We start from the raw sequence: 19407 nt of genomic DNA, 5'->3' as shown, positions 1-19407 counted from the left end.
TTAAAAGTGAAAGTGTTAGTTGCTCAGTCACGTTTGACTCCTTTGCCACTCCACGGACTATAGCCCGCCAGGCTCCTCTGTCCATGGAATTCTCCAGGCAAGAATACTGGAGTGGGTTGCCATTTCCTTCTCCAGGGGATCTTCCCAACCCGGGGATTGAACCTTGGTTTCCTTCATTGCAGGTGGATTTTTCACACGTGAGTGGTTAGCAATCTCGTGCCTGGGAAGGGAACACATTTGCAAGTCTAATGCTGGGGATTTGAAGGCTTTTTTCACTTCCCCCACTTGTGTCTGCACCCTGTCTTGTTGCTGCCAGCCTCATTTTCTTCCCTGAAACCGAATAAGCAGTCGATCGTGTAGTAGATAGAGTTCATGCCTTTTATGACGTTTAGGGTAACTGTCCTGTTAACATTGTGGTTATTTAACTGAGTGGTTGACCTTCTACAATTGAAGTCTTATATGTATATTTTCAGTATGATTATTTTGAAGAGAAGCTAAGCATTTCTCTAAGTCTGTCTTCAGCGTTTTAATGGGTGTGCTTCTACTATTGAACCCAGAGTAGTAAGATCCTGTCTGGTCACTACAGGAATTCACAGGGGTGAATTCAAGGAAACCATGAAGACTGCAATATGTGCCTTTTGGATACTCTCATCCAAGTCCTTCCAGAAATTCAAGAAATCTTTCTCCTGACAAGTTTTTTAAAGTTTAAAATGACCCAAAATTCAAGGTAAATATTTTCATCATTAGCATTTTCTTTTCTTTAATAAATGACAGAATATGCCTAAAGAAATGCAGAAGAAAGTTAAAAAAAATTAAACGACACTTTTCTGTAGTACTTTTTAGTTCACACAGCATAAGTGGAATTTTAACAAAAAACTATTATGATCTCAATCTGCTAAATAAAATGTGCCTTTCAACAGCCAGCTTGAAGCTGAGCTGGTATGAACATCATGAGCACAAAAGCATACCACTGGGGTATTTTAATGTCTTTGTTTGATATCTGTGAATTCAAAAAAGCTTTTAAGCCGTAAATAGAACCCTACCTTTGTCATCTTTAAAATCTCTGCATCAGGTAGGTTAGTGTTGAATGTCACATCTTTGATGTAGGTTATTGCAATTTCATCCCCATCCATCTCCATATACATTTTCCACTTACAGTCCTGGAATTAAAAGAAAAATTATAGAATTTGAGAAAGTAAAGCAATTTTTTTTTTTAGTCTCAATGTTTTATAACACATGAAGTATTCTCAATGAAGTATTATTGGAATTTTTTTTTCCTTTATCAATAAAAGGACATGAAATTAGATCTCTTTCTATATCTAAATAACCCCCAGGCGGGGCAGTCTTGAGACACCATTTATCAATCTAAGTGTTCTATAATAGGAGTTGCAAACTCCACACCTTAAAGGGGCCAGGCAGATAAAAATGAGTAAAGGCAGGCAGTTAAGAGCCTTAAATTGTAACCTTTCAAAATAGACCCATTTAATTTACATGCTAAACATTGTAGGGATATTTCCCCATTGACACAAAGAAATGTGGTCTTCCCACTATTTTGAAATATAAGACTCTCCCGATCTACCTTTCACTTTCCCAATGTTAATAATGACACAGATTCAAGAAATAGCTTCATTTCTTCTTAACAGGAAACGTGAGGCTCTATGGCAATGGATAATTAGCCCAACCATTGGGGCAGGCATCAGGGGAAGGGTTCGGCTCTCTGGGATCTAAAGGATCACTGCCCTAAAGCCACCACTCATCTTCTGTTGATTGTTCCCATGTGGGAATATGAGCCTAGTCTTGATAGGTCCTTAAACATTTCATAAAAAGTTGGATATCTGATTCTTATAAGAAACCTCTTGGTTTTTTAAATGTTAGTACGTTAATTAAATTTTCAGTAAAACGATAATGTAATGAAAAAGTGCTCTACAACATTAATCACCAGGGGAATGTAAATTAAAATCACAGTGAAATCCCACTATACACCTATCAGGTGGCTAAGACTGAGAACATCAAATGTTGGTTGTGAATTGGAGCTATTGGATTGTTGGTGGGAGTGTAAATGGTAAAATCACTGTTGGAAAAGTTTTGGCAATTTATTACAAAACTAACCATATATGTACTCTATGACCCACAAATTCTACTCCTAAGTATTTACCCAAGTGAAATGAAAAAAGACTTGTTTGGTATTCTTCTGAGCAGCTGCATCATAATAGCTAAAGAAAACTGGAAACAGGCCAAGTGCTGATCAACAGGAGAATGGATGGACTGTGATATTTTCATAGAGTGGGATATTACTTAGCAATACAAAGGAATGAATTATCGATACATGCAACAACATGGATAAATCGCAAAAGCATTACAGTGAGTGAAATCTGGTACGAGAAAAAGAACAAACTAAGGCTTCAATTTACATGAATTTCTAGAATAGACAAAACCAACCTACAGTGGAAAATATTCAGAAAAGTGGTTGCTTCTGCAGATGGCAATTGACACATGAGGGGAATGTCCAAGGATGCTAATGCTCTACTGATAGAAGTTTGCATTATATTGTCGCTGTTGCTTAGTCACTAAGTTGTGACCGACTCTTTGCGACCCCATGGACTGTAGCCCATCAGGCTCCTCTGTCCATGGGATTTCCCAGACAAGAATACTAGAGTGGGTTGCCATTTCCTTCTCCAGGGGATCTGCAGGACCCAGGCTTAGAACCCACATCTCCTGCATTGGCAGGTGAATTCTTTACCACTGAGCCACCAGGGAATCTGAGCTGGGTTATAAAGGTATATGTATTTGTTAAAACTTAAGTGTGTATACTTAACATGTGGTCATTTCTTATCATACTGAAGTACTTAGGAGAAAGTATACTGATATCTACATATTACTTTAAAATGCATCAAAAAATAAGGATTGATAGATGGCTAAAAGGATAGAGAGATGTAACAAAACAAGTGGGATAAAATGCTTCTGTTTGCATCTAGGAGGTGAGTATGCAAGAATTTCTATAACATTTTTTCAACTTTGCTTTTAGAAAAATGCAGCAATAAAAATGTTGGGGGATAAACACTGTGTATGCAATTAAAAGGAAAAAGAAACCAGTCTGTGCACCAAATTTGACCCCTGGATCATAAATTCATCCTCTCTCTTATGTTATTAGATAACAAAGGATTCTGAGAGATTAAGGATAATGCACTAAGTACCTTACACCCTGAAACCAAAACATGCTTTCACACCAGCAGACTTGGAATGGTCCCTGAGCAAGCTCAGACACAATTATTAGTGGAAGAACAGGAACAAAGAGACTGTTGAAAACCTGTTGGCTTCAGCAGGAAGCTGGAGGGGCCTACATTTTAGGAAAGCTTCTAGGGGAATGGCAGAATCAAGAAGGGCCCAGGCCTGAGGCGACTGTCCCTCCTTGCCCAGCCACGTTCATAAGGTGGAGAGCCAATTAGTGAAGGAAAAGTTCTATTCAATAACATGAAAACCTTGCTCTTGGCTAACACAAGTCAAATTAGTCGCTCAGAATTGACAAATCTCTCAGTATTTCTTTGTTTTGGAGCCACTGCTACCCTGGCAACGTGAGCCCTGAGATAACTGGGCAGGATAATGACTCTTTGGAGTCATGATTGCTCTTCTCTGAAATAGCAAGAGCCTCCTCAAGGCAATGGCTAGAATAAAAAGCCTTAGAAAAGACGAGTTTACTTAGTTCTGTTTTTTCTGCCTTCCAAGTTTTGGAATGAAGTTAGTCAAAAGCACAGTTAAAAGACCTTGAACTGTGGTGCAAATGCCTGACACTCTGTTTCACCTCTGTGACCGCAGGCCCCTGCCAATCAGAGACTGAGGGGAGCTCTGCATACAGAAGGGGCTTCAGAGGGAGCCCAGGCTGGGGGTGCTTACCATGCTCTTGGGTCTTGCTGGCTATTGACACTGTGCTGTTTTATTTGATACCAATAATGACCCTGCAAGTTAGCTTTATTTTCCCGTCAGGCAAGTGAGAAAAATGAGGCTTGGACAGATTAAGGAATTTTTCTAGGGTTCCCTGGCCAAGAAGTGATACAGGTGGGATTAGAAAAGCACAGAGCTGCCTGGCTCCAAAGTTGGAGGAGAAAGCAATAGGGAAGGGCAGCTGGGAGGTAAGAACGGACTCTCTGGCTGGTTGTCAGAGCTCCAGAGTGGGACCAGCTACTGACCACAGGCCAGAAGGAGCAGGGCCAGTGAAGACTTTGCCAATACAACCAAAATAACAAGTGGTCACAGGTCCTCCTCTGCAGCCCTAGCTGCTTGTTCCCCAAAATCCAATGTGGAGAAACAGGATCTACATGTAGGGTTATAGACCTTTAATTTTTTAATTTCTTTTTCTCTTATCTTAAAGCAAGCCTTTTACCTGAACCATAAAAGAAGATAGCGAGAGAAGTAATAAAACTATAATCAGAGAAGTTATAAGACAAGAGGGGCATTATCCATTCATTAAAAAGTAGGTACTCGTGGTTACAAAGCTGGGAGAGAAAGAAAGGAAATATGAAGTGTTCACCCAGATGATTAACTTAATGTGTCAAGGCCGTGGTGGTTTAGTTGCTGAGTCGTGTGCAATTCTTGTGACTCCATGGACTGTAGCCCACAAGGCTCCTCTGCCCATGGGATTTCCCAGGCAAGAATGGAGTGGCTTGTCATTTCCTTCTCCAGGGGATCTTCCCAACCCAGGGATAGAACCTGCATCTCCTGCGCTGGCAGAAGGATTCTTTACCACCGAGCCACCTGATATAACTCCTAGGTATCTTCAGGGTATCAGTGATTTCATTGTTCCTTAAGTTAAGAATAGCAATCTACAAATGAAGTAATGAAATCCTTTAAATTTTACTGTTTTAAATTACCCATTTTAATTTTTAAAAATTAAAATCTACTCATTTTAAATTTTAAAAATGAAGGTGTTCCTGGCATTTTTGTCATTTGGTGAGCCAGAGGTGTCCAAGAGCATTCTCCACGACTCCCAGGATTTAAACAAGTTATTGAATTCCACAGGACCCAGCCATGGATGGGATGCTGGAGAAGAAATTCTTAACCAATAGGTCACTGGAAAGGACCTCATATGGATGAGGTGAATTAAATCATCAACAGTATCACTAAAAATAAAAATTCTACATATTTATGAGCCTAACATAGAATTTTAAAGGCACAGTTGCTAGCTTTTCAGTTTCTTGCTAGTGATAGGAACCAGATAGTGGGAATATTGGCTCTGGTTTAAAACCCACTCAATTTGCTAGGGAGAGCTATTGATTTTGGTTTGATGTGAATGACAGAAATGTGGGTATTGATATTTGAATCGGAAACATTCAAGAGTCATTTTGGATGTCAGTGAACAACTCTCCATCCTGACAGGCAGAAATCAAAAGCAGACAACTCTATTCTCTGAGAGCCCATGGGGGCTTGAAGGACTCCTTTTTGAAACTCATTTCACCTCTGGCCATCTGCAATTGTTCTATTGTTCACTCATCTGGTTTAAGGTGTTGAGGAATCCTATTAAAATGGAAACAGTATAGAAAAGGGTCATACACTGAGCCATCACTGCTGCTGCTGCTGCTAAGTCGCTTCAGTCGTGTCCGACTCTGTGCGACCCCATAGACGGCAGCCACCAGCCTCCCCCGTCCCTGGGATTCTCCAGGCAAGAACACTGGAGTGGGTTGCCATGTCCTTCTCCAATGCATGAAAGTGAAAAGTGAAAGTGAAGTCGCTCAGTCGTGTCCGACTCTTCGAGACCCCACGGACTGCAGCCTACCAGGCTCCTCCATCCATGGGATTTTCCAGGCAAAGTACTGGAGTGGGGTGCCATTGCCTTCTAGGGGAGGTGAAAGATCACAAGTTTAAAGTCCATCTACCTGAGCTGGAATCCCAGTTCTGCCACTTTGCCCCCAGCCTCAGCCAGATTATGTAACCCGTCTGGATCTTAGTGTTCTTTACGAGTGGGTTGTTGTATTTTGACTAAATGAGATAATGTAAACAAAGTACTCAGCGCTGTGCCAGAGCCAAATTAGGAGTTCCCAAAGACGTAATTACTTGGGGAAGGGATGGCTTGGGAATTTTGGATTAGCAGATGCAAAGTACTATGTATAGATTGAATAAACAGGGTTGGCTATATAGCACAGAGAACTATATTCAATATCCTATAATAAACCATAATGGAAAAATATGAAAAAGAATATACATGCATATATATGTATATCTACATATAGGACTTTACAGGTGGTGCTAGTGGTAAAGAACCCACTTGCCAATGCAGGAGACGTAAGAGATGTGGATTGCGGGTTTGATCCCTGGTTGGGAAGACTTCCTGAAGGAGGGCATGGCAACCCACTTCAGTATTCTTGTCTGGAGAATCCCAGGGACAGAGGAGCCTGGAAGGCTACAGTCCATAGGGTTGCACAGAGCCAGACACTACTGAAGTGTCTGAACACACAAACATTTGTGTTTCCTGTATGGTAGAAATTAATACAACATTATAAATCAACTATACTTCAATAAAAAAAATTTAATATAAAAAAAGAAATAATTACTATTGTTGCCAATATTGGTCACCAACAGAGCTCCCATTTGTTATTACATTAGCCAACCTGTCATCTAGCAGCCATCTAAGGGAGTGGGCCAGAAGGTAAGTGAGGCAGGAAGGTCCAAAGATTGTCTAGAATAGAGACTTGGCCAGAGTGGACAGGCTGTGTCAAAGCAGCTTCCTTGGGCAGGAGTTTGACCCAGAGGACACTGACTAACTCTGGTGCCAGGGACTTTGTTGGAAAAAAGAAGGTGTAGCCAAGTGGCAACATAACCACAACTGCTTTTATGACGTAAATAGAAATAAAAAAACCCTCACATCTTCTTACATAGATGGATTAGATAGCACCAATTCTGCCCTTTCCAGTTTCAACAGATCTGATGTGGCCCTCCTAATAGAAACCAGCAGATTACCGCAGGGACAGTGGCTATGAAATGTGATGGACAGCCAGAGAGCCTTATCTTGGACGAGGAAGCTGAAGTACAGAAGGATAAGTTAACTCGACCAAGATCACACAGAGAGCAAGAAGTGGAGTTCAGAACTAAACCAAGTAGACCTATTGTGCTATGAAGAGTAGCTTTCCCCTCAGACTTGTCTGAATCCTGAACTTTCCTTGTTATGGGTTAACAAAAGTAAGAATTACAGTCCAGAGGAGTTCCACCTTCCAAAGTCAACAAGCAGTCCAAATTATCTTGTGGGTTCTTTTGTAGGACTCCCTGGCAGAGACAGAAATACTGAGTCTCCAGTAAGTCCAACAGAGCTAGTTTCCCTCTCCTTTGTTGAAAAAGACCATTGTTAAACGTGAATATGGTGCCATTTCACTGTCTGTAAGCTCCTTTTCTTGACTGATTGGGCCAGAATCCGGAATCACAAACACTTCCCTCCAGCCCTGGCTTAGGCTTCATGACTAGGGAGGACTGCCACTTTCCAAAGCAGAAACAACCTTCTCCCTTCTGTTTGCACAAGCAGGACCTAACTACCACAGAGTTTCATTTCACAACTAGATTCCCACCCAAGAAGATCCCCACTGTTCGAATTTGTGCCCTGGACATCTCTGGGGAGTGCTAATTACTAATCCACAGGGGGAAGGCAATGGAGCAGGAGCAAAAGCCTGCGAATTCCTCCCTGGGGGCTGAAGAGCAAAACCTCTCTACTAGCTAGACAGTCTGCCCCTCAGGGCAAACCTACAAGACGTGGGTGACATTCTGTTGGGGAGAGGGGAGTTTTGCATTGGAAACTGATGAAAAAAAGAATTCTGTTGAGCTCCCAGGATATGTACCATTTATCTCAGCAGCTGCTGAAATACCTGGATAATTTTAGGAGCAAGTATGTGGTTAATGGAGGATGAGAAAGCATTCCATTTGAACTGCTTCTGCATTGCCAATTATATGAAAAATTTTTCTGAATTAAGATTACTGGCCAAGTAAAACAGAAACTCTTACACTGTGAAGATAACATTCTAAACAACACTCAGTTAATGCTAAAGTAAGTATCTCTTTGTGAGAAATCACTATTACATTCTCTGCAAGCTGTTTAAAATTCTTTGGAGTCCTAGGCTAATACATGTGATTCTAAACATAGACATCCCTTCTCCCTCTCACAAAAAAAAAAAAAAAAAAAAAAGGAAAGAAAGAAGGAAGGAAAGAAAAAGAACTCATCAGGATAGAGGTAAAGTTTCTAAGTAGAAAAAGTGATTGAAGTTAGCACAAAAGTTATACATAAATATTATATTAAGTTCTGGGCAATTCAGAAACAACAATCTCTCTTTTTTTTCCTACCAAAATCTTATCACAAACATGAACATTATAGGTAAATCTTTAAAAATCTAGGAGCAAGATTATTCAGGACAGTTGAGGAAGAAATAGACCTCCACATTGAGCTTTCAGGCTCCAAAAATGATCTTTATCTGAAGGTTACAGACATAAAAAAAATTTTTTTTATGTATTTTTTATTGAGGTATCAGAGGATGAGATGGCTGGATGGCATCACCGATGCAATGGACATGAACTTGGGCAAACTTCGGGAGATGGTGAGGGACAGGGAGGCCTGGCATGCTGCAGTCCATGGGGTCGCAGAGAGTCAGACACAGCTGGGTGACTGAACAACATAATTTGCATACAGTAAAGTGTACAGGTTTTTAAGTGTACAGTTCAATGAATTTTAACAATTGTATACACCCATGTAATTACGCAAATGGACTTCCCAAGTGACTCAGTGGTAAAGAATCTGCCTGCCAATCCAGGAGACTTGGATTCCATTCCTGGGTTGGGAAGATCCCCTGGAGAAGGAAATGGCAACTCACTCCAGTATTCTTGCCTCAGAAATCCCATGGACAGAGGAGCCTGGCGGGCTACAGTCCATGGGGTTGCAAGAGCCGGACATGGCTTAGAGACTAAACGACAACAAATTATCTAAACAGGTAAGATATTCCGCTGCCATAGAAAATTCTCTCATGCCCTTTCCCAGTTGACATCTCCTCCACAACCAGAGGCACTCACTGTCCCAATTTCTACCACCACAGATTAATTTTGCCTGCTATAGAACTTCACAAAATTGGGATTTTATAGCGTGGAGATTTGTAGCAAGTTCACTTAGCTACACTTGGCATGCCCAGTCAAATGGAGGAGATACAGGTTTTTAAAATCCCCATGTCCTCCCTGCCCCCTTCCCCATGACCAGAGAAAAAGTAAAATCCCACTGGAGAATGCTCAAGATTCTAGCAAAGAGGCCCTTCCACCTTAAAAAAAAAAAAAAAAGCCTCTACTGACGACATATTTTAGAATCTAAAATACAGAGGTCGAAATAAACTTTTTAAGATTCAAGATGGGGGAAAAAGGGAAAGAGTTTCATAGCAGGCGACTGACTATTTTGAAATGTAAGAAGTCATACAAGATGAAATAAAAACACGATAGAAATGTTGGTCATGCTGGTATTAAAAGTAGTAAGATGTTGATGAGTTAGGCCTCCAAAGGCTCCTTTACATGCATTGCTATTATCTCGCTCAGCTGCTGGAACCTGCTGTTTTAAAGGCAGGAGAGAAGAACATCCCATGATAGCACCTGGGTTATTTATCATTATGTATAACCCTGCTACACTCTATTTTATTATGCTGCCTTTAAAAGGAAGATAATGCAAGTATGGTTAATTTGCCTCTCTTCTTTATCTATACAGTGTCGTGACCCATCACAGCTTTGTCCCACGAGATTTGTTTTTCAACCCCAAAGAAATCCACAAGAAACTCTCCCTAAAAATTCCATTAATAACCTCTTTCAGCGCATATAGGTTGCAGGGTCTGGAACTAAGAATGTTTTAATCTCTCCAGCAAAACAATGTCTCATAATGATGTACAGGACTATTGCTGTACTGATGAAGAATCATACATAATTCAGCACCTTTCACTTGGCACCACTGTGATGTCCTCATTAGCCGTGGCTCACAGTGTCTGTCAGATGGTGTCCATGCGAACGCAGGCATTATATTGTCTTTGAGATGTGCAGCTGCTTCCATGACACTGCCAGTATATAAAAACATGACGCCAGTTTGTTTTATTTAGTGCTAAACCTTCCAGTTTGTAAAAACAAGGCTGACACAGAGCCTGACATGAGGCAGTGAAAATAATTAGCTCTCATTTTCTCAGCCTCCTATTTCCTTCTCCCTGCTGTGTTCTCTTTCCACTAAACCACCACATGTCAGTCGAAATGGGAGGCAATTAGTGGGCTCATTTCAGTCCCCACAACTGTGCTGAAAAGAAAGTATTTATGATGGCACAATGAACAGCTGAAAGATTAAATAACATTTGCCTTTTGAAAAGAAAATGACTTCTAGCTAAATGGGCAATTTTTGATTATTCTCAAACAAGCTTAGAGTAGTTGGTTTTTAAAATACAAGAAAGGAAAATGAGTCATTTTTAGGTGAAAGAATCAAATAAAACTTGACACAGTAATGCAAATAACTGATGTTTTATTGCAAAATATGTAAATGCGTTATACCCTTAACAATGGCTTGTGTCTAAGGTCAGGGCAGACCGGTGCCAACTAGACACCACTGGAGATAAGGTTGTTCTGTTGCCTTTTGGGGGGTTTTTATTTGAGTTATGGGTGGAAAAAAGACTTTAGGGATGGTGCTAAAATAAAGTGAGAAGTCAAGTGAGGTATACTTTCGTATGATGCACTATATACTTGACTACCTGAAATGGCTCAGATGTTAGTTGACATATTTGGAAAAGGCTTTTTTATTTACTTATTTTTAAACTATATTTGAAATTGGAAGGTACTAAGTATTCATCTCGGAAAAAAAGAATGGTAAATCTTCTTATTGATTTTTTAATAATTAAGAATCTATTCTGTCTCCAACTGAGTTTCTTAACCAATACAGAAAGTGGTCTGGCTTACCTAATTACTGCTTAAATTGTTAATACTACAGAATGGGCTGCAAATAAACTTTTACCCAGGACTTTTACTCAAAATACAAAAGTATTTTACTCAAAATACAAGAAACTTTTACTCAAAATACCAAAACAGCTCTTTTACCTACTTACTTCTCCTGCCTCCTCCCATGTCTCCAGAGATGACTCCAAGAAATACATTTTTTTTCTTTTTTCTTTTAGAAATACAATTTTTTGAAAAAAGAAATAACAAGATTGTCCCAGTTAGTAGGCATTACTTATTCTCAGTTCACATCTTAATGTTGATGTGGTTGTCATAGATCTTTGATTTTCCAACATAGTTCTTTTAATTTGACTTCAAATAATCTGTCCTTTTACAGTTGATTATTTCCAAGATCTGAATTTTGGTTCAGGATACACAAGTCACTGTGAGTTATGGAGGCCTTCTCTCTGCAGATCCACAGAGACTTTTCCAAACCTGCTTCTAAAAGCAAAGATCTCTGTTATTATCAACAACTGTGCCTGTCATCATGGAGTTGCCAATAGTGGCTGTTAGAGCCATTTTAAAAGGCAGTCACAAATTTAAGTTTTGTTTCTCTGTTTCTATAATTATATTCTTACTTTTTACAAACTCAAATCCTAAGGTATGATTCATACACTATGGTCAGTGTAGCTGTATGAGCCAACAGCCACCCAAGGGGATCTAAGCCAACAGTTGGGTTCATGGGGAGCTTGGAGCTCTCTGAGCTAACTACACGTTTTAATATAGCTGGAAACCAGCAGTAATATGTTTGTGATTTATTTAAACCTATGTTTCATCATGCATGCTTCCTTGCTACTCATGATTTTGAAAGGACCACATAATCTTGATCAAGAAGACTAAGAGTGACCCAGTCTGTGCTGGGGCCAGGCCTCATGAGCTGATTACTTTCATCTCTTTCCAACTTTGAGTTCGGTGATGTCAGATTGGCAATTTGAATTTGGCTATGGTAGGAGTATTGACACCATGGAAAACTGCAAACACTACAAGTCAGGGCTGTTTTCTCCATTTACTAGACATATTCTGGCATGCCATTTCTACACATGACTATCAATCCATCAGCCATGATGTCCTGGATACCTCTCCAGTTTTGTCTTAGTTCTGTAGGAGGCTGCCTGGCCTGTTTGACAAAGCATATAACCAATGCTAATTAGAAATCAGCAGCAAGTCATGTGGTCAAATTCTGAACTGTACTTGTTCCTTTGCTGTCAATTAAAACTTGTATTTCTTACAGAACCCTACCACTGCAAGCTTATATACTGAGGAGTACAAACACGTACTTGTGTACATGTATTTTATCCTCAAAAACAGTTGGTCATGGAAAATCAACTTTCATACACTGAATTTTTCATAAATGCTAGACATATCGAAGGAAGGCAAAGCCCTGCCTTTCAGTTCTTCTGAAATTACAAAAGGTGTTGGCTTTTTACTTCCTTACAAAATCCTTTTCTTTGTGCTCTATTTTATTCATGTTTATCTATCCATTTATAAAAACTCTATAATGGGGGGGGGGGAGGAAAGCCCTATTTGACACAGTTTTTGATATTTATAGTGCTTTGAGAAAGGGCCTGGAGATTCAATTAAGTTTATTAAATGCCACATTTTATAAGCAATCTAATAAAGATGTAGAAGCACAATCGTGAGTGGGAAGTATTTGTAAAAAGCAGCATTTTTAACCTACAGATGAAACAACCAGAGAAGCGAAACCGTTGACTGAATTTCCTGGGTTGGGGAGTGGGAGAAAGGGGCCAGGTGCTTACAGGGACGGGTGGAAGGGGGGAGGGGGAGGGGAAGCGAATGTCTTCTACTCTGAAGGGGCCGTTAGTGCCGCTTCCACCTTTTCCAAATGTCCCTCTTGTTTTCTCTTTCTGGTTTGCTTGCCTCTTCAAATGCTGCTGGAAGCCTGTTTAATTAAGGGTCCGCTGGAGCCAAGGTGTCCTTCCCCAGGCTTCTCCCCTAAGCCCATCTCTTCTCTACCGCAGGGATCCACTTAGACTCATGGAATCCCAGCTTCAATCAAGTTTCCTCGCCCCATGGGGGAGAAAACGGACTAAGGACTCAGGAGCAAAGTCTATGACTGTCCAGCACTCACAGGAATGGATGGCTCCTCGGAGAGTCCCCTCCTAACTCTGCTTTTGAATTTTTATGACACAGAGTCTCAAAAGGAGCTCGGTGAGAAAACTGCTGGGTAATTTGATAGTTTATTCCTTGGCAATTTGAGAATCAATGCTCCTGACTGGCAAGTTGATAAGAGATATAATAAGAAACTCTATGCACCTGAATATTCCAATAAAAAGGGTGGTTGCCACCCTGGGGAGTGGATGAAGCTGCCTGAGATTCTGTAAGCTGCTTTCCTTCTGTAGCAAGTCAAAGGCCTTAGGTTACAAACACAAGGCACCTTCCACATGAAACAAAAGTACTGGTGGTTTAGTATCAAATGACCAAAAAAATGTTTGCCTTTTTACTGCCAATGCACCTATTTTGGGGACTGAATCTGATACTTTTCAAGGGCTTTCCTGGTGGCTCAGTGGTAAAGAATCTGCCTGCAGTGCAGGAGCTGCAGGAGACCTGGGTTCAATCCCTTAGTCGGGAAGATCCCCTGGAGGAAGGCATGGCACCCCACTCCAGTATTCTTGCCTGGAGAATTCCAGGGACAAAGGACCCTGGTGGGGGTCCCAAAGAGTTGGACATGACTAAAGTGACTTAGCATGCATGCACGCATGATACTTTTCAAAAAGAAGCAGTATGACATGGCGGCTGAGGCCTTGGGCTGGACCTGCCCCTGACTAGGTAGGGGCTCTGGGGGAGGAGCTCTTCCTCTCCCCTCCTTCATTTCCTCCTGGTCTAATACAGGGATACTGCTCCCTGTGAGGGTGAGTTATAATGATTACACCAGAAAAATGTTTGCAGAGTACTTGCCACAGTGTCTGGGAGAGGTATGAAATAATAATAATTATCATAAGCATTGTAAGCACCTCGCCCAGGAAACCTGAGCTGAGAAAGACCCAATTTCTGCCAATACCACTGTCAACTTCGAGGCTGCCTCAATGCACAATGTTATTTAAATTGATAATTAATTTTACTCTGTAGAAATGGGTAAATGGGTGAAACTCATTCTCAACTTCTTATTAATTTAAATTGTCAGGAAAGCCTTTGGTCCAATTATTTCCCCTGCCAGGCTGTCGGAGAAAAGGAAAGGAAAAAGGATGTTGGTTTCATTGGTGGACAAATTCTTGAATCACTTACGGTGCTGGAGTCTGATGAGGGCCTGGTCATCTCGAGAGGTGGGGTCACAGTCAGGGGCTCTGACTAGCAAAGACTGAGGTCACAGTCAGGGGCTCTGACCAGCAAAGACTGACAGGTCTTACAAGGAAAGCCTTTGTTTCCTACATATATTTGTATATTGGTGGATAAGGCCATATTTCCATTGTTTCCTCTCAGTAGGCCAGTTACTGCACAACAAACCAATTTTAAGTGGTAGCTAGCTGGTGGTCCTTTTCAGAGGCAGTGGGAAAACACAGCTACTATTTTCATGATAAAGTCATTGTCATACATTATTCCCAATAGCTGCCTTTAGAACACATCTTTCATTTTAACTGTTTGGAGAGAACTTCCAAAGCCTCAATGTTCTCATTTAACTTATTCCAGTCATGGAGATGGGGGTAAAGGCTGCACCTTTTCCATAAAGATGGGCTTATGGGAACTCAGTTAATTGGAATTTTGAGGATGTCTTTTTCTCTTGGGTTCCACCTTGAAGGGTCAATGTAACAAGGTTTTCATGTGGGGAATTGAAATAGCAATTTAAAGCACATTTGTGAGAAGATATTTCATAATGTTAGGATATAGCCTAGCACATAATTGGGTAATTCAGATCTGGACACTAATTTACTCGAGGATTATTTTGTGAATGTCTCCAGATGGCTTAAATATCTTGGGCCAGGAATGAGAGCAAGTACATGTTTAATATAAAGGTTATGATGAAGATGTAATTTCTTGTTTCAGCTCTATCCTCTCCTCACCCTAAGCTGGTAACACACTTTCTCTAATCAAAAATGACAATACCATGTGCCTATGCATCTCACAGAAATGCCAAGGAGGGTAAATGAGGTGACAAGGATGAAATAACTTGAGCTCTTCAGAAAGAAGGACTCTCTAAGCCTAAGTTTTAAACATTATATTCAGAAAGTTATTTGCAAAGGACCATGAGCCTCTTCGAGCTCATATTCAAAACATCCCTTCCAAAAAAGCTTTTCCTGGAAATTCCCTGGAGGTCAGGACTCCACGCTTTCACTGCTGATTGAACCCCTGGTCGGGGAACTAAGATCCTGCAAGCCACAGGTACAGCCAAAAACTGGGGCGGCAGGGAGGGGGAAGCTTTTCTTTTCTTAATTAACCTCACCCATTCCAGTTACTGCTTTATACTTTTAGCGCCTTGGTGTTACATTTGCACTGTATATTTCACTTTTCATCTATTGCATTATAATGTCATCTAGCCAGCTGCTCACCCTAGAAACCTGGGCACCATCCTGGCTCCTCCCTCAGACCTCAGCTCCAGTCTGATCAGTTCTTTGGATGCACACACTTCCTTGGCACTGTCATAGCCTCAGCTCCTGTCCCTTTTCACCTGGTTGTCTCTCTGCTACACACAGGCCTTTCTCACTCTATCCTGAGTGCTTTCTAATTCATCCAGCTCATCTGTGCTTTTGAGGGATCATTTAAAACATAAATAGAATCTCTTTTGTTAAGTCGCTGTCATGTCAGACTCTTTTGTGACGCCATGGATGATTTCCCAAGCAAGAATTACTGGAGTGGGTTGCCATTTACTTCTCCAGGGGATTTTCCTGACCCAAGGGTTGAACCTGCGTCTCCTACATTGCAGGAGGATTCTTTACCACTGAGCTACCAGGGAAGATTCTCTACGCCATGCTTAGCATTCTTCAAACTCCTTAGCTTAGCACACGAGACAGTTCTTTTCCTGTTCCCCAGTCACCCTTGTGGCTTAAACTCTCACCATTCTATTCTACCCACACTATGCTAAGTTGCCCCAGAGAGAGCGAGGTTTGAGTTGTGAGCTCTCATAGAAATTAGCCCAAAGAAGAGCTGCCTGTATTCTCCTAGCTTCTGAACTTTTGTACATGCTGTCCCTTTTGCCTTCAATGTCTTCTCCCTAACCTAACAGTTCTTGATAGATTTCAAATTTTAGTTCAAGCATAAACTCTACCATGAAGATGTCAAGATCCTCCTTTGACTCCTTTCTGCACCCCTTTCAGTCTCATCCACTGTGCTTTCACTGAATGATGTGCATGATATTGTAAAAATGCATCATTCTGTATTAAAACCATTCATTGATCTTGTCTATTTTTTCCCGTAGACTATGGCTTTCTTGCAAGGCAGTGCTATACTTTTAAACTTTGCATTCTGAGCATCTAGCAGAGAGCCAGGCACACAGTAGGTCCTAGGTAAATTTCTGCTGAGTGGATGAATGAAATTATTATTCTGCATGGGTGACCAAGGATCAGCAAATAATCAAAAGTTCCAGTGACCTGAGGCCTTGTGGATAAGCAATGACTCAACAAGTCTATACTATCATGGTCAAAACCAGACTACTGTATTTGGTCTCCAATATTATTTATAGCTTCTGATTTTTACTATGTGTGTATTAACAAGTCATTTCTTTGTGAATTGAAAATAATTTTATTGGCTGAAACTACTCTTGACAAGTCTTTTTCAAGAAAATTCTTGCCCCTTCTTTTACCTCCTACAAGCCATAAAAATGTTTAAACACAGAATACTCATAAATTAAGTCCCATAGAGCTGTAGATGCCAAAGAAGGCAAATTACAATGTGCAACTTATTTATCACCAGATGGACCTGGGGTATCCACAGGCAGACTCTCAGGATTGGAAGGGCCCTTGGTTATTGCTGGAGAGGAGCTTACTCTCCTATGCCCCTTTTTAAGCTGTTTCTATCCACAGGAATGAATAGACAGTGATCCGATCACAGAGGAAGAAGAAAAGCGTTCCTACACCAGACACCTGGAGTCAGAGCAGCTTTCACTCATCCAAGTTCTGTGGCCCAAACAAGGAGCCTAAGATTTCCATTCAGCAAGAGCATCAATATACCTGCAGTGGTGCAGGTAAAACACTCTGTCAGGAGTCTAGAAAGAGTATCTTTTGAAGCCCCAGGTGAAACTAACCCCTTGCAACAATTTCCTATCATTCCCAAGCGCTGGTTCCAGGAATGGCCTGGGGTAAGCAAGGTTTAATTAGTGAGGGCCAGTGGGCCAGCTGAGCCCCACCAGCTCTCCCAAAGCAACGGGCTCAGGTAGTGAGGAGTTGTATTTACAAGGTCTCTTTGTGGCATCAAAGGAAAGGTACCAATAGTGTAGTAGTTAAGAGCTTGGTTCTGGGGTCGGAGAGGCTTGCGTTCAGATCCTTCTTCTGCTACTTGCTAGCCATGTAACCCTCGGACAAATTATTTAGCTTTTCAGATCCTTACTCTCCTTATTTGTAAAACGAGGAGAAGTAGCACTACACCTGAGTCCTGCATGCCTGGAACACAATGAGTGGTCCCTATTAGTAGACGTGATCACTATTATAGCTATTCATAGTAATCCAAAGTAATAGAAACCTATTATGATTGCAATTCACATGCCATCTAGCCCACACCATTTGCCCAGATTCTAAAAATAACATCGAGTAGCACTCCAAGTGAATGAGAATTGGTCAAAAGTCCTGCCACCCCATTTAGAGCTGATAATTTAGGTTTCCATTTTGCCTATAGTTCCATTCTCGGTGGTGTTCTACTCTCAATATGATAAAAGTGATTTCCCTTAAAAAACAAAGAAACTGGCAGAACTTTCTGGCAGTCCAGTGGTGAAGATTCCATGATTGAAAGGTAGGGGCCCCGGGTTTGACCCCGGTCAGGGAGCTAAGACCTCACATGTCATGGGGCATGGCCAAAAAATAAAATTAAACAACAACAAAACCCCAAAGAAACTGGAATCAATTTCTTTGTGATACCAGGAAGCACAAACAATTACTCTACTGTCTGTGCCCCCAATCTTAACCCCCTCCCTTCATCCTCCATGGTTTGCAATGAGTTTCCTTGAGGGTTTGGGTGGCTCACCCAGGACTCTTCAGCTAGATGAGAAAGATTCCTAGATTGGCTTACAGAGGCAGTTGGCAGCCTTTCAACTAAATTCTATTTTATAAAGTCTATAAATTTACTCAGAATCATGTTACCAGCTGGTAGGGGGTATATAAAACCACTGAGTTCCAGGAGAGAAAAAGAGTAAATTAGACTGAAATTTATCCAAAGGATTTAAAATGTGATTTACCTGTAGGCCAGTCCCTGGTTTCAAGTGAAAACCAAAAACAAGTTCAAGATTCACTATTTTTTCTTCATTTTCTTCTGGTTCACCTACTGAGCCCTGAAACAGAAAACCAAGCACTGTTTATTTCGTATAGTGTTTTTACTTTTACTTCTCATGTAAAGGAGATGATTTCCCAGCACTTCTTTTTCCATTCTAATCTACTGTTTAATTTCTTTTTTTTTTTTGATTATGCCACACATTCCAACTGCTTAAAGCAAGAGAAACGACATATTAAGCCTTTGAGAACTTTGTCAAATGATTTGTCTCATGTACTACAAACTGAATGCCAGCATCTTACATTTTTCATAATGCATCTTGTTTCTATCTTGCAGTTTTTGCCTAGAAACGTACTTTGTCCCTTCACCTTGAAAGTTTCACAACACTCAAGATATTTACACCCTATTCCCAAAGAAGAATGCAGTTCCTAGAGTATCTGCAGATGGAGGGCAAGCAGAGGAACAAAATGAACATTTGAGGGCTCAGAGATGGAAAACTGGAATGGTTAGTCAATGAGAAGAGTTCTGTGTACTTCCTGCAAGTATCTACTAATTTTATAACAAACTATGCCAATACCTTTAGACAATATTTAAAATATAATATGTTAAATATGTGGCTTCCCAGGTGATGCTAGTGGTAAAGAACCCGCCTACTAAGGAAGGAGACATAAGAGATGCAGTTTCAAAAAAAAAAAAAGAGATGCAGTTTCGATCCCTGGGTTGGGAAGATCCCCTGGAAGAGGGCATGGCAACCTACTCCAGTATTCTTGTCTGGAGAATCCCAAGAACAGAGGAGCCTGGTGGGATACAGTCCATGGGGTCACAAAGAATCAGATACAACTGAAGTGACTTAGCACGCATGAATGTTAAATATATTAATACTAATATGTTATTCAAACAATAAAACTCCTACCCCTCAATGCAAGTAGTCATCCAGAGCTTAGCATGTGAATTCCTTCAGCAGCTTCCATGTTGGACAAAGTTCTGCAGAGCCAGGTGGGAGGCCAGAAGGCCTCACCTGCAATGTTAGCCCTTATGTCCCCAAGCTACTAAGGTGACATGTGTTGTTCTTATCAT

The 19407-nt window shown here is 40.9% G+C and overlaps 1 protein-coding gene across 4 annotated transcripts in view; it reads right to left on the bottom strand.

Moving 5' to 3' along the window:
• The window catches only part of MAP3K20 (mitogen-activated protein kinase kinase kinase 20), a 169260-nt gene that overhangs the window by 10651 nt on the left and 139202 nt on the right, over positions 1–19407 (bottom strand). For all 4 annotated transcript variants that reach the window (XM_086358599.1, XM_086358581.1, XM_086358610.1 and 1 more), the window contains 2 exons: positions 18299–18391; positions 1044–1160 (listed from right to left, as the gene is read on the bottom strand). In XM_086358599.1, the coding sequence (XP_086214725.1) occupies positions 1044–1160; positions 18299–18391 (210 nt within the window). The remainder of the gene's footprint in view (positions 1–1043; positions 1161–18298; positions 18392–19407) is intronic.

The sequence above is a fragment of the Bos grunniens genome, chromosome 2 (assembly GCF_055505025.1).
Source record: "Bos grunniens cultivar Pamir isolate PY7600 chromosome 2, Bosgru_T2T1.0, whole genome shotgun sequence".
NCBI lineage: Eukaryota > Metazoa > Chordata > Mammalia > Artiodactyla > Bovidae > Bos > Bos grunniens.
Note: the sequence above shows the minus strand (reverse complement) of the source record. Positions and strands in the feature narration are given on the sequence as shown.